General features: G+C 56.2%; 1 protein-coding gene across 1 annotated transcript; it reads right to left on the minus strand.

Moving 5' to 3' along the window:
- Positions 1 to 1,353: 1,353 nt before the first annotated feature.
- LOC113178300 (cell adhesion molecule CEACAM6-like) lies at positions 1,354 to 9,695 on the minus strand. The gene is made up of 7 exons (XM_077792796.1): positions 9,632 to 9,695; positions 8,412 to 8,771; positions 4,626 to 4,901; positions 3,841 to 4,116; positions 3,468 to 3,734; positions 1,728 to 1,780; positions 1,354 to 1,389 (listed from the first exon to the last, which is right to left on the minus strand). The coding sequence occupies exons 1-7, from the start codon at positions 9,693 to 9,695 to the stop codon at positions 1,354 to 1,356; spliced, it is 1,332 nt and encodes a 443-aa protein (XP_077648922.1).
- Positions 9,696 to 15,661: the final 5,966 nt, after the last annotated feature.

Here is a 15,661-nt window from a genome sequence, read left to right on the forward strand (position 1 = left end):
CCTGGGTCCCTGGAGGATGAGGGCCACTGAGTGCTCTGCTGGCTGCAGGGCCTTGGGACCCTCACCCTTCCCTGTTGACAGACCCGACCTTTGCCCTGGCTCCACCTCCAGCTCCTGTCTCCCAGGAAGAGAAACCTGTGGGAACCACTTAGAGACCACAATTCCCCTGCGTGACACAGGAGAGAGCTGACCTGGAACCTGAGGGGAGTGTCTGCCAAGAGACGTTCCCACAGGAACCAAGAGCGAAGGAGGGAAGGGGTCTTTATTCAGCGCCTTTCCAGGTGACCAGTAGTGGCCCTTCCCTCTCCCTTGGAGGCCCTGCTCCTGGGCACAGGCAGCCTGGTTCTGGCCATTGAGAGCCCAGGGCAGCCTGTGTCTCTAGAATCCCCAGGGACCCCTCCCCCTCTAGGTTCCAGAGTCCAATAGGGTCAGGCTCCACCTCTGTCCCATCACCCAGCATCTGGGGTCTAGCAGGACCCTCCCTCAGCCCACATGGAGCATCGTGGGTGGAAACTAAGAATCCACATCAGCCTTGTGGTCGACCCTGCAGTAGATGTCCAGGTCAGGGTTTAGTAATTCCTGAAAAAGAACCAAGAGGCTCTGACCCTTCTGAATCAGGGGACCATGAACTCCTAGGACCTGGCCCACCTGGGACTGTCTGTCCCTGTGTCTGTCTGGGCTCAGAGGCTCCTGTTCCCAGGCCCTCCCCCCCTGCTCACTGCCCCCTGATCCCATTTTGGCGGCTGTTTCCTGGCAAGATCAGGAAGGTGTGGGGAGGGGCATCTCTTGGGTCGCCCTGGACTGTGGGCAAGGTCATCACCACACTCACCTGGTAGATGGGGACAGCAGCGCTGTGGCCAGGGGGTGGGGCCTGGCAGGGAGGGAGATTGGAAATCAGGGTCAGCAAAGGGGGGTCATCAAGGCTGAGACTCCAAGAGCAGGTGCTGGGTGCTGCAGGAAGGTTTGTTCTCTGACAGGCCAGAGCTTACTCCCTGTGTCTGTTTAGCCCTTTCTTCTCAGGAGTTACCAGCTCTGGGTCCTGAGCACCAGCCTCCACTTCTGCACAGTCACCCCAGTTTCTGTCCAGACTGTGGCCCCCATCATTAACCCAGGGCCACTGATAGAAGCTCCCAGCACCCACTCTGCACCAGGACTCCACTGAGATGGCAGGAAGTATGTTGGGCTGAGGACAGAGCGATGGTGGTCCTGTCCCTGAGAGTGGCCAAGTCTCTGGCCAGGGCCAGGCTAACCTTGTCCTGGTCCAACATGAGTGGGGGTGTCTGTGCTGTGTGGGGGTTGACAGTGCCTCTGAGCCTGCAGAGCTAGTCCCCTGTGTAGAGATAGCTGTGGGACTTACCAGGGATGTGGAGCTGTCAGAGGGACCTTGGCCTGGGGACAGAGACAAGAGTTAGCAGACATGAGGAGGGCTGGGTCCCTCCTGCAGGAGGGGTTAGGGGTCCTCAACTCTCAGAGTGTCAGGGGACAGCATGTCCTGGGAGAGACCCTGTAGCCCTTGTAGTGGCCCAAGGAGCCAAGGAACTGAGGAGACCAGATGCCACAAGTCTGGGCTGGCTTGGCCAGGTGGGTCCCCTGTTGTGTTTGATGACAGGGATCCTTGAATCCCCAGTGTAAACATTCAACCCTGGACGTGTGGTTGTGGGCAAGAGTGGACACTGCGGGGCAGGCCTAGGGACTCCCAGCCACCCTCAGGCTGAAGGGGCACTTACCGGGTCTTGATGCTGGGGCGCGGTGGTCTCTGAGGCCTTGCTGGACACTGGCCCTAGGAAAGGTCAGGCTTATTCATGAGGGTCATGGACTGGGGTCAGATAGGGGATGAGGAGGGTACCCCATTTCCAAGGAGGGTGTGAAAGCTTCCTCTCCCCATCAGGTCTGTGTACCAGGGGGCCCAGGGGAGGGGAGGGGAGGAAAGGCCTTAAGAAGACACTGCTGCCCTGGGCCAAGGTGAAGGGCCCTCCCAGGTGCAGACCCAGGAGAACGTTGGCTGAGGGACCCAGAAAAGGGACTGAGGATTGAGGAAGAATTAGAGTAGGAGAGTTTGACTGAGTAAAAGGGTCCAGGCTCTGGGGACAGTGAAGCAGGGTCACCACGTTGGCAAGACTTCTGGGAACCACGTGCATCTTGAAACTCTCCGACCCCATTGGTGATCCTGCTGTGGAGGACCCTCTGCTCAGGCCAGGAGATGAGGTAATGTGACAGTGGCCTTTTGTGCTCTCCACCATGTGACCAGGAGGCAAAGAACTTTCCAGGACACACTCTCTGGCTGGGCCCTGGGATCCCACCTCACACATCAGGGGCCTTGGGTCACACAGGAGGTGTGCAGAGTGGACCCTCCTTCCTCTCAGGCCTCAGCCCTTGCCCTGAGTGACCTGGGACAGGACCCCTCATGCACAGAGCTTCAGCCCTCTCTTGGTGTGGGGCAAATACTGCAGGAGGTGCCGTGTTGAACACTCGTCTAGGGAGGGACACCAGTGCCGTGGGGACAGGTGCTGGTGACCAATGTGCAGAGGAGGCAGCTGTTGAGCAATCAGCCCAGGGCCAGCAGCTGGTGAGGGACAGGGGCGGCTGGGTGAGAGGGAGGGTCCTGGGGAAGTGGGGAGGTGGGAGTCAGGCCAGAGTCTGAGGATGGGCCTCCTTCCCTCAGGCCTGGGGTCACCTGGGTGGGATCAGGGGGGAAGCCTGGGTACCTTCCAGTTCTTGTGTGGAGTAGGAAACACCCCAGAGCAGCCACCAGAGCCACCCCGACCAGGACCCCAGTCACGATGCCAGCGACGGCCCCCACAGGGAGGCCTGGGGTCCTCTCTGCTGCTGAAAGAGAAGAGAAAGGGCTGAAGGTCAGGTCTTCAGGGGAACCAGCTGGGCCCTGCAGGGGGCCACAGAGGGTGGAAGGAAATGGCACCAAGGTCCCAGTGCAGTTTGTCATGTCGTCACCATGTCCTCCCGACTCTCTGCTTCTGGCCATTTCTTCACGTTTGGTTGTGAAACCTGCATGTGCTCTAGCCTGACCCTCTCCACATGGAGCTGGGCCGCATCCTGCTCATGCTCCTGTTAAGGTCTCTTCCTCTTCTCTTTTATTTTAGTATATTTTTAGATGTTGAAGGACCTTGATTCTATTCATTTGTTTGTTTGATGCTGAGAATTGAACCCAGGTTCTCACACAGGCCGGGCAAGTGCTCTACCACTGAGCCACACCCCACCCCCTCTTCCTCTTTTCTTCCTTCCCATCTCAGGACAGTGTCAGCGGGCAGCCCTCACAGACTGTCTAGCCCAGGCCCAGCCTCGGGTCAGATCAGAACCAAGGTGACATCAAGGCACCTAATTTCTGGGTAGTCAACCACATTCTCTCCAGGCTCTGGCATCTACCCCATTATCATGGCTGGTGCCATATGATGGCCCTTGACAGTGAAATATATGACGGAAAAACACTGGGTGGGACAGGGGCCACTCACAGATCACAGCCAGTCTGTAGCGGTCACTCCTGGTGGAACTGGCGGGGTTGGAGGCCTCACACTGATACTCCCCGGCATCCTCCTGTCTGACGGGGTCTATGGTGAGGGTCCTGTGGTCCGGGGACAGCTGCATCCTGTCTGTGAGCTGCAGAGTCTGGCTGTTGAGGATCCACGTGATGGAGATTCCAGGGTCCCCTGAGAGGCAGGTCAGGGCCACAGAGTGTGGTTCTGTGTTGGTGGCTCTGAGGGAGGGCTGGGCCACAAGCCCTGTGGAAGAGCAACAGGGGGCTGACTGAGAGTGGGCCTGAGGCTAGGAAGTAACTTCATCCACGTTGTTTCCAGAAATATCAAGACTCCACCCAGCACTTGATACTGTGCTCCAGGGTCCACTTATCAGAGATAGTAATATTCTTGGTTGTGGTCCTATTGAGGTTAGTGACAGAGTTATGGGCGACACACACATAGGATCTGCTATTATTTGTAGAGAGGTTGGGGACTGAGAGCTCTTGTGTGTATTCCAGGGGCCTCCCATTGAAAGACCAAGAGAACTGAGCAGGCGGGTTAGAGTCTGCGTGGCAGGAGAGGTTGAGATTTGTCCCAGGACAGAAATGTGAGTCTGGGGGCTTCATGATGGGGGCATCCGGGCCATCTGGACAAACAGAATAAAGCCACATGTAATGTCATCAGAGGGAAGGGGAGTTCCTAGACTGTAGAAGGCCACAATATAACTACTGATCCATGTCACAACCTTGTTTTTTTTTTTTTTTTTTTTAATTCAAAACTAGGCTGGGGAATACAGTGGTACAGCACCTGCCCAGCATGCATGAGGCCCTGGGTTCAAATCCCAGCACCTTACACACTTACAGAAAGTCTCAACCAAACCCCCTTTGTTCACTGAAATTAGTCTGTGACATTCCCCTGTTTCTCTGTCCCAGGTGGCAGCCCCAGGTCTCCCCAGGGAACCACAAGCCCTCCCCTCCTATTCATGGCCCAAGGCTGGGCCTGCCTGGATGTGCCTGGGGCAAATGTCACAGCCAGTCCAGATGCCCAGGAGAGAGTGTCTGTGTACTTGGACCTGAGAGGGACTAAGTAGCCCAGCCTCTGGCCCTGTGTATTTGAGTTCACAGCCAGGGTAATGGAGGAATAGAAGTTACTCACAGGAAATATTCAGGGTGAGTGGGTCACTGTGGCTGGCACTCACTGGGTTCTGGGTTTCACACTCATAGGGTCCTGTGTCATTCCTTGTGACATTGAATAAAGTGAGAGTCCTGTTGTTGGACAGCTTCAGCCTGTCACCATCTGGGATCGTCTGATTGTTTATCTTCCACAGGTAGGTTGCATAATTAATCTCAGGTTCACACGTTAATGCTAGAGAGTCCTCACCCTCCATGGGTTGGGAGTTGTTGATTGTGATGTTGGGTTTGGGTAATTTCTCTGTGCAGACAACAAAGAGAGGATTGCCCTGTGATCCCCAAAAAAGCGTCTTTCCACCTGAGCTGGCCTCTCACCTCCCACCAACCTGAGTCCTGAAGAACCAGGCAGAGTGGGTATCCTGGGCAGATGCAGGAGGATCTGAGGGTTCAGAGGATGTGGGGCCCCCTGGGCTGTGTGTGGGAGAAGCACAGAGTTTCTCACAGGTGCACTTAATTGCAGAGTTTGGTCCTGGACAGACCCAGGACTGGGAGTTAGAATCCCCATGTCTCTCCTGGTCCTCGCTGGCCCTGGCTGGCCTTGAGATGCAGAGTCCCTCCATCTGCACAGACTCCAGGGCTCGGTCCACATGTGTGTTCTCTGAGCCTTTGGTTCTCAAGGTCATCCTAGACATGGGTCATGATGGGACACCCCATTATGCCTAAACCCCAAGAAAACTCCACAGGCTGATGTGAGAATGGGGTGTGTGAACAGAAATCCCACACTAGGAGACCGGGGACATTCAGTTTGGTGGTCAGGCTGGGGCCACAAGGGGGCAGTTCTGCTCAGGTGTTTCCTGGTGACTGACAAGAGCCAGTGACACCTGAAAGGTAAAGCATGAGTCCAAAGAATGCTCTAGGGTGAGGGGGACAGACAAGGTTTAGACCAGAATCATGTTCCTGTCCTTGGTCTTTACATCCCTTCTCCCCCTGCAGAGAGCAGGTGGAATTGTCCTGAGAGACCAGTGGATGGTTCCTAACACATCAGCACTAAGAGGTGGAAGAGGGGACCAGGAACCTGCAGAAAATACGGCCTCGTGGGCTTGTGTGTGGCAGACCTGGGGTAGAAATGGGGAATGTTAAATTTTTCCATGTGGAAAAATAGTTTTAGATATCCAGGATCTTAGACTCCTTTCTGAAAGAAATATTGCTCTAAGGAGCACAGTGTCTTAGACTGAGCTCTGAAGTCCTGAGGGGTCACATTATGACCCAAGGCAGATGCTCAGGTCAGTTTGAAACCAGCAGCCTCCTGAGTAAGGAGAGACCTGTGGGTCCTGGTGGAGGACTGAGTGGTCAGAGGGGACATCTGAGGGTCTGTTATGTGAAATGGGGCACAACACCAAACTCAGAGAAGTATTATTGATCATGTTAATCAATCTAGAAGTCTATGTTCCCAATTGCTGTGGAGACTCAGCAAAGTGGGGAAGCACCTGACACAGGCCTGTGGAATGCCTTCTTCCTGTTCTTCTCACCCAGGAAGTGCAGTGAGACCATCAAATTGATCCAAATCAGAGCCTAGAGCCTAATGTAAGTGACCGTGGCTGGAGCATCACACCATGTGGGGACAGACCTCCCTTGTGGTGATGATGTCCTCATGGGGACACAGGCACATATGGAATAGACAGCCCCTGAGACAGCACCGTTCAGTCCAGCTCCCCCTTGGGAAAGGTCCTGGGAGTCACTGGAGGAGCCTGAGCCCCACTTAGGGACCAGGATGGAGCCACCAGTCATCTGGGTGTAAGGAGCCTGGGACCTAGGGGCTTGCCGCCCCGTCCTGCCTCTGTCCCCCTCGCTGAGTCAGTGCAGAGAGTAGATGGGGGAGATGCTCAGGCCTGTGTCCTGGCCTATTTCACATGTCATTGTCATGGAAGGAAAGAGCCCTGGAAGGGACACAGTGGGGCCTCCTTCACAGTGGGGGACATTGTCCCTGATGCAGCCTGACAGGGGCACCTGCCTCGAGTGTTTCTGTGTCCATTCCTACGGCAAGGAGGGGGTCTGGCCCCAGGTGTTAGCAAGAAGTAGACAGGACAGATGGCCATTAGTGCAGGAGGGAAGGGCATGGCTCATTGTGCAGGGCAGGGCCAGTCCTGCCTGAATGAGAAGGAGGGAGCTGATGGACAGGCAGGAGCAAGACAGCCAGAATCACCATGGCAGGGAGCATTGGGGCTACAGTGACTTAAAGCCCCAGGTCCAAGAGCCTCATGACTGTCTCAGAACTAACCCAGGGCCACCCTGAAGACCCTCCACAGCCTGGCCACCCCAAGGGCATCCTGTAATGTGGCTCCTGGGTGGCCTCAGGAGAGGTGGTTGGTGGGATGGAGCAAGAGCCCCAGCCTCCAGGAGGGACAGGGAGCAGGTGGCAGAACCCCCTGGGATTGCACAAGCAGGTTCCAGGCTCTGAATAGGTTCAGGGTCATTCATTCACAATCCTCTCCCCCCCTTATCCCAAAACCATTGAGAGTTGGCTACACCTTGGGCCCTGTGCTGGTTGCAGGGTCCAGTGGGGGTGAGAAAGGAAAGTCCTGTCCTTTATGCTTCAGAGGGAGTGATACCCAAAACACCAGGACACATGTGGCTTCAAGTCCAGCAAGGGAGTGTGTGGACTAGCTGTGTGAAGGGGAGGACTGGACATTCTGTTGAGGCAGGTGATTTGGTTCCGGAGTAAAAATTGATTATCCTCCATTTGCTCTCACTCCCAGACCAGACTGTCCCCTCCAGGCTGCCAGTGCCCTGAGCCAATGACTGGTCTCTGGTCCACAGATGCCTAATAGGCCCTCAGCATGCAGAGCACAGGGCTCTGGCTACAGAGTGACATGCACCACTGACCTCCCACCCATGGTCTGTGTGACCTGATTCAGCAACTGTGTTCCCTGTGCCTCAGTTTCCCTTTATTGGATACATGGGAAGTGGTGTCTGGTTCACCATGTTGTCTATAAATTAACCTTGAAATACTCACAGTAACCTGACCTTGGTTTAGAGGAGCTGCCCCCAAAGAAAAAGCCCCTACTCTGCTCTGCCTCCCAGTGAGAGCGCCCTGGGCTGGTCCCGGGAGGACCAGGAGCTCCAGGAGCATCTCTTTCCTCTGTTCCTCCCCTTGGGGACATGGACCTTCCTGTGGAGCCTCATAGAAGTCCATCAGGGCACCTGATTGGCCTGAGGCACCTGTCCCTCTGTGCTCACCACACCTAGTCCCAGGAGAAGTAGATGCCCAGGTGCCCTTGTCCAGTTGTGGCTCCTGGGACGGTGCCCTGGCTGGTGACCACCTGCAGGAGCTACCAGATCAGGTGGCCAGTAAATCATTGCTCCCCAGCAGCCCTCAACAGGAAGCCAAACTCCAACCCTGGCCACATGTCCTCAGGGTCACCTGGAGCCAGGAGCCTGGGACAGAGGTCTGGGACAGGAGCTTCCTGGGCTGACTTCTCTGTGATGACTCCAGGGCCCTCAGGCCAGGCCTGACTCAGTCCTGCAGGGTCTTTCTCAGGGCCATGCTCCTGGGAAGGACACAGGGGCTGGGCTGAGACTGCTCTGCCTGGGCCGAGTCTCCCACCAGACCACCCTGCTCTCTGCCAGTGGATTCAGGCAGAGGACTCGGATCTTCTGAAGTCTGTCTGCACTGCGTGTGTCCTGCAGTAAGTGCTCCAAATCCACTGTGGGGACACAATGCACAGGAGGAGGGAGGCAGACCCAGGTCTCAGGTCCTGTGTGTGCAGTGGAGTTGACCCCTCCAAAACCCAGAGGGCTGGGCATCACTCACCATGTACACGGAACTCTCCAGTTGCTGCTTCAGTATCAAAATTGGGAGTTGTGGTTTGCAGGGTGTAGAATCCTGTGTCCTCCTTTGTCAGATTCACAAACAGCAGGGACCCATTGGGGTATATTGTCTCTCGACCACTGAATGCAGGGCCTTGGGTAGCTGAGTGTGTGAGATTCGAGTAGGATACAATTAGACGGCTGCGTTCTGTTATCTGCCCTCTGTACCAGTGGTAGCCTACAGTGTTCCCCGACACATTGTGGACAAGTAGAAGAACGTCTCTCCCTTCAGCAACGTCGGAAGGCACTGGTTCAACAGTGAGCTGGGCAGTGGGGTGTGGGTTCCAAAAGGTTAACAGTGAGACTAGGAGGGAAGAGAGAGAAATCCATCAATTCTGGGCCCTTCAAATGGGGTGGAAAGGTGGGGCCCAGGTCCTCAGCAGGAGGCTTCATTTCAGCCTCAGGGGTGTGTTGGGTGTATACATGGTTGTCCCTGGGTCAAGGCCAGCAGCCTGACCTTATTTCCTTCAGGACCCCTGTACCTGTCATCCTCTCCTAGGAACACCTTTCCCCAGGTGTCTGCAAGGCTGGCCCCTCAGTGCCCTCAGATACCTGCTTACACCCAGGGCACCTGGGCACCCGCCTCCCCTGACCACCTCCTTACAGACCCAGGTCTTCCCTGTGGACATTTCCCTGCTCTCTGCCCTCCTAGATCTACACAGCACCTGGCCTCACCTGCAGATCTCCCTCTGGCCTGGCCTCCTGCCCTCTAGAGAGGAAGCTCCAGGAGGCAGAGACTAGTCTGACCTTGTTGTGGCCCAGGGCCTAGACCAGGCTCAGCCTCCTGTGGATGAGTGAAGCAGTGTCCCCACCCTGAGCATCCAGGTGTCTGTGCCAGTGTCTGAAGCTGGTGGCTGCAGACAGTGTCCAATGCTCAAGTTGCCTTTCTATTTGGAGAGTGGCCCTGACAGAGCTGTTAATGTCAATTTTCCAAGTATAAAGGCCTCTGGTGAGTAACTTGGAGAAGAGAACCCCTGAGCTTTCCATCCCCTTCATCTGTTCCTCTTGGTGAGCTTCTGTTTGTCTTCTGTGTTCTGTTCCCAGTGGGTTCCCAATGGGACAGAGTGAAGCCCTGTGTCCCCTGTGAGGTTCATGTCCTCCCAGGGGCCACCAGCAAGACTGTGCTCCACCTCCCGCCCTCCTCAGGGAACTGTCCCCTCTTACCTGCCAGCAGGACCCCCTGCCAGGGGATGCCCCCTCTGCAGGGACAGGCTGAGGGGGGCTGCATGGTCCCTGCTGCTCTGTCCCCTCTGTGGAAGGAGCTTCACTGCAGACCCGCTGGGGAGCCCAGGTCCAGGCCAGTCAGCCCTGCTGCCCTGCTCCTCTCTGAGCTCAGCCTCCTCCCAGGGCAGGAGCACTTTCCTGGGTCACAGGGCTGGGGGCGGGGTCTCTGTGGAGGAACCTCTCTGTCCCCTCCCTCTCAGTCCTGCCTCCTGTCCCTTCTGCTTTCCCTGTTGGGTTTCACTACTGCATGCTACACCCTGAGGAGCAAGGCAGGTGGGGACGCTGTCCCCTGAGAGAAGTGGCTCACCCAGCACTGGCCTCAGCTGTGTCCTGGCCTCAGGGCTCTCAGCACCACCCAGGGAACCCCTGAGGTCCCCTCACCCTGGGCATATTTCCTTCATGACAGAGAATCCCAGTTTGGCCCACGTCTCCCCTTGTTCTCCCCCCTCTGGAAGGTGGATTGCTCCCGGCAGGAAGGGGTCCTACTTGGCTCTGGAGCTAGAATGGGTCCCACTGAGGAATGACTGGGGGGGGGGACCTGTCCTCCACCTCTGTGTCACCAGCCTAGCTCAGAGTTCCACATCCACATGTCTCAGAGGGAGCTTTGGGGTGCAGGGGCAGGCGACCTGTGTCCTTGGAAAGGAGGATGTGGCAGTGGGAGGCAGGTGACCCTGGCTCTGCTGCCCTTGGTGAAGGATTTCAGGGAGAGATTTTCTCTTCGTTTCTTGGTAGAGCTGTGGCTCAGACCTGTCATGGCCTCTGTGGGTGTCCTCTGTCCTCTCTGGATTGTTCTTTGTGGTCACCCTGCCTTTCCCCAGGTGTGATGCCAGGAAGGAGAGAACTATACGTGGTCGAACAGGGTTCTCCAGGACCAAAAAGGATTGGTGGGGACCACAGGCATGAGGGAGGAAGCCCATGTGGCCATTGGTTCCAATGACCCCTCATTGTTAGGCTATGTGTCCACCTCCATCTCTAGCCAAAACCACTCTTCTGTCTCAAACAATCAGCATGCGGAGGGTTGGCTGTGAGTCCATGTGATCACCAGTTGAGCTCCTGAGGAGACCCCTGGCCAGTGTCAGGGACTGTAGTAGGGATGCTGCCCAGGGTCTAAATGCTGAGAGCTGGCCCTGACACCCAGGCACAGGTGGCCCTGACCTACAAACTGCAGGGTCAGTCCTGTTCACCTTGGGTCCAGGCTGCCTGACACCCAGTGCAGGGTGAGTCTGGGGAGAGGACAGGAGTTGTCCTGAGGACTGCTGCTCAGAGGTGGGAGATGGGCACCCGGAGATGGGCAGCCTCAGGAGGAGCCATCTGTCCCCAGGTTTCAAAGGAAGGACATGGGTGGTGTCTCTTGGAGCTTTGGGGAGAGGGAACCAGCATGGGGGTGGTCCCAGAATACCAGGTTTCTCCATCATGGCACACAGGGGCTTGGCTCCAAATTCATCACTGACCCTGTCTGGCTTCTGTGTAGGCCTGCTCACAGGGTCCAACTGGAGATGCTCCCACCTGCATCTCCACCAGGGTTCCCTGGTTCCTCTGTTGGGAAGAGAAAGTCCCATGACCCCCAGCCCCTCTGAGATGGAAACAAAGTCAGGTCCTGTGTGCTGAGCCCCCCTCATTCCCCAGGCTCCTTGGGCTGCTGAGATGTCTGCAGGGACCATAGGCACAGGAATCCTCAGGCCTGGTGCCCTTGAGGCTGAGCGTCACCTTCCTCCGTGGTTACATGGGGCTCTGGCTTTCCCTGGTAGAAATTCCATCTGGGATGGGAAATCTGGAGTTAGTTCCAGATCAGGCATCAGTGAGTGGAGGAAGGACAGGCAGCTGCCCAGACCTCCTGGGAAAAGGGATGTCACTCACTGGGTAGAGATGGGGAGAGGTTGTCAGGGCTGTGGAAAGAATCAGGAATGACCCCTCACTGTTAGGAGGCCTCTGTCTTCCCCCAACACTACCAGCGTGAAGGCCTCATCTCTGGGCAGCTTCAGGCAGTTGCTGGCCTTCTCCAGAGCTGAGGCCAGTGTTCCTTTGTGCACATGGAACATACTCTGACTTTGGCGGCCACATGGAGGTCATGTGCTTTGATTGATTGGTCCTCCATACATTTCATGAGTATTCATGGAGCATCTGTTACATGTCGGGCACTGGGCTGGGAGTCCCATGGAAGGCAGGACAGACGTGGTCCCTGCATTCATGGAGTCTCTCTTGTTCATCGCAGACAGACACCCAGGGAGCACCTGGAACCCAGGAGCTAGCTGAGACAGAGAGAAGGGCCACTAGTGACAGGGTTTAGGCAGCCAGGGCCTGTGCTGGTGTGGGAGCTCAGAACGCTCCCCTGGGAAAGGGCCTTTCTGACCAGGACTTGAAGCCAGAGGACATTCCCCTGGAAGACCTGAGTAATAGGGGCAGGAGCTGACTGCAGAGGATGGCCTTCAGCATGGAGCTGGCAGAGGCCATCTGGGGCAGCTTAGAGAAGCAGGAGGACTGTGGGCTGAAGCTGGGTTGGGGAGCCCTGGGGAGCAGCCAGGCTGATCTGCTGCCCTCTGGTGGACAGTGAGGAGAGCACAAATGGGAGTCTAGGAAATGTTTTCTTATATTGTCTTTAAGCCTGTATGAAATGTGCGTTTGATTTCAAAAAAAGAACCACTTTTAGTCTTAAATTCTCAATATCACTCAACAAAGCCCTTCTGTGACCTCAGGTTTGTGGTCTAATGTCCAGTCTAGTTTTGTCTGTAGTACTGGGGATCCAGCACCACATCACCACCCTCAGTCCAGGCTGGAGCTATGTGGGCACAACGGAGGTTCAATATCCCTGACCCTCACATGAGCTGGAGTTTTCAGGTGGACAGGCGCCATCCCCTTCCCCACCCTCGAAGACCTGAGAGCCTGCCGAAATCAGAACCCAGGGTGGTGAGGGTCTCTGGGACTCCTCTTCCCTCCTCAGGGACTTCCCCATCCCCTCTGTCCTCAGGGTGTCTGGGCTGCACTGTCAGGAAAGCTGGAGGACCCTTCCAGACCCCACCTGGAGACACCTGAGGCAGAGAATCAGGCTTCAGGGTCAGAGACCCTGTCACACCTCATGGTCCCCAACCCTCCACAAAAGTCAGGCTGCTGAGGCTCGGCTTGGAATCAGGGTCTTCAGCTCTGCAGATTCTCCCAGAGCCACAGAATTTGAGGAAGATCGAATGGAGGTTGCTTCCAGCCATTCACAATGAAGGTCTGGATGGCACTGGAGAGATTCACGCAGCCCTCTCCATGCAGTGTGACCCAGGGAGTGTCTCAGGAGACATGGCACTGTGTGGGATGGGGAAGGAAGGGGCCCCAGGAACCTGCCATTTCTCTCTGTCAGTGCCATCAGGCTTCCTGGGTGGTGATGACAGGGTGGCTAGGGTCATCCAGTTCATCCACCTGAGCCTGTGTCCATCAAGTCACCTGGCTCAGCGTCCTGCTCATTCCTGTGTTTTGAGGAGCTTCCTCATCTGTATAGTGAGGAGATAAAAGTTCCCAAGATCTAAGTTATTTTTCCCTAGGGAGCACTAGGCTGGGAAGTTCAAGGCCAAGGTGGTGCACTATTAGGAATTGAGGGGAGTCTTTTGCCTTCTGATTTCTGGTCAGAGATTTCCTGTTTATTTCATCTTCAAAGGCATGTGGGAGGCTTTTTCTTTTGCCTGGTCCCACAGATTACCTGGCCTGAGCACAGGTGACTCTGAAGAACCCGTATGACACTGAAGGCTGGCAGTGAGCAGGGAGAGCGCTAGGAGGCTGTCCCCTCTCTGTGCAGGATTAGGGAAGATGGAGGGGAGCAGGTGGCTGAGGAGTTTGGCTGGAGGCAGGTGCACAGGCAGGTTTTGGTGCCTGGGGCTGGAGGTTGGGGGCAGCCTGTGGGGCCTGTTGCCCTCAGGGAGGGAGGAGAGGGACTAGGGTGCTGCTGCATGCTGAAGCCTCAGGTGTCCCACCTGGTGGGTCTGCTCAGACACCTGCCTTGTGTGAGATTGTCAGAGCTGGTGGTTGTCACTGACCTAAAGGTGGCATGATGTGGGGGCAGGTGTGCAGGACCCCAGGGTACAAGGCACCTGTAGAGAGGAGGGTCACAAGGGCTGAGCAGCTTCCTGTGGCAAGACTGGGAAGGATCCTGGAGAGACAGAACCTCGACTCCACCTGTTGGGATCTGAGGCTGTGTTCAAGGAGAAACAGTGGGTTCAGGGACAGGGTACAGAGGACCCTGGTGACTGCTGGTAGAAGGTGAGGAGGAATCACCCCATTGTAGTCAGGGAGGTTCCCCTGAGCGCACAGATGACCCTTCCTCTGGGCAACCTGTTGCTGTGAGTGTGACCTGCAGGGACACTGGATGGACTGGAGCCAGTTTCCCAGGGGCTCATGTGTGGCTCAGGGAGCAGGATGCTGTGCTCAGGGGGTGCTCCAGGCTGGTGTGGTTCTCAGGACAGGCACTGGGCACAGAAGTTAGGGAAAAGTTTCCACCAGGTTTTAGGCCACAACAGGGACTTGAGTTTCAGGGGACTTGTGTTGGTGTGTGCACACACACGTGCACGTATCATGCTGGAGTCATCCCCAGGGCCTCATGAAAGCAAGGCAACTGCCTCCCACTGAGCTTGAACCCAGCCCCTGAGTCTCAGTCACCTGGAGCCTGCAGCAGGCTCTCAGCCTCCTGAGGTCCACTGTGGTGCAGCAATCTGCTAGTGGACGAGTCAACAACCCTCACGCCCCGACATGTGCAGAGGCCTCACAGTATAGTAGAGGCCATTGGGATCATGCCTGGAACAACTCTCTTGTGCAGAATGGAAATGGGCGGATTTCCCAGCAGACCCTTCTCCTCTGGGTCCTGCCTGCTGCATTGCCTGGGAACCAGCAGCCTGGGACTCTGTCCTTGGTGCTGACAACCAGCAACTGCTGAAGGATGCTGAGCCTGGATCTCACAGTTCTGATGTTCCTAAGATCTGAACATCAGCAGCAGGGAGAAGGTGGGGAGGGGCTGGGGTGTGGCCTGTGCCCTGCTTTTGCTTAGGAGCTAGAAGTGCTGCCTATGTAACTTCATGAAACGACACCGTATTCCAGGTGACCCAGTTCAGCTACCCATGTGCACTTTTCAGTGAAAGAAGAATAAAAAATGTCCTTGAGAAGTGTGGTGGACAGAGAAATGTCCCTACAGAGATGTCCCCATCCTCACCCACAGAATCAGAATGTGCCACAAGGTAGAAAACGCCTTACAGAGGACATTAAGTGTCATGAGATTGAGAGGTTCTGGTGTCCGTCTGGTGGGTCCAGGTATCACAAGGTCCTTCCCTTGCAAGTGAGAGAGGGAGGCAGGACTGCAGAGGGGGGAGGGGTGGGGGGAGCAGAGCAGAGAGGATGCAGGGTGATGCTGCTGGCTTCAAAGGGGAGTCGGGCCCACAGGCCAGGGAAGCAGGCAGCAGCTAGAAGCTGGAAAAGGTGAGGAAACTGACTCCCGTGGAGCCTCCAGAAGAGTGCAGCTCATGGCCACCTTGGCATCTGCTGTTGGAGCCACTGTGTGGGAGCCAGTCTGTACCCGAGCACCAGGACACCAAGGCGAGAGCAGTCACCGTGTGTGATCTGATGCTGTGTTCATGCAGAGGAGCCTCACTAGAGCCGAGTCATGCTGGACACTCCAAGGGTCTCTTCCCACTTCTCATCTCAGCACAGACAACTCTTAGGCATTAGGAGAGTGTCCCTGAGCTTTAGTACATGAACCATTTATCTCCAGGAAAGTAGTGGCCTGATCCACATGAACCTATGTGACAATGTCACTCTTCTAGCCCTCAGGGAAGGAGTCAGAGCAGTGGCCCAGGTTTGTAGAGGAGGCTGCTGTGGACATCCTGGGCCCCAGGTCAGGGAGGAGACCCTCTGTCCCATCAACATGGAACCTGCAGAGCCCCATGTGGGGAGCCCTGAGCCTCTGCCCTGGGTGCGGGAGTGTGGAGAGGAGGCTGGTCCCAGAGA

Source organism: Urocitellus parryii, chromosome 15 (assembly GCF_045843805.1).
Source record: "Urocitellus parryii isolate mUroPar1 chromosome 15, mUroPar1.hap1, whole genome shotgun sequence".
Classification (NCBI taxonomy): domain Eukaryota; kingdom Metazoa; phylum Chordata; class Mammalia; order Rodentia; family Sciuridae; genus Urocitellus; species Urocitellus parryii.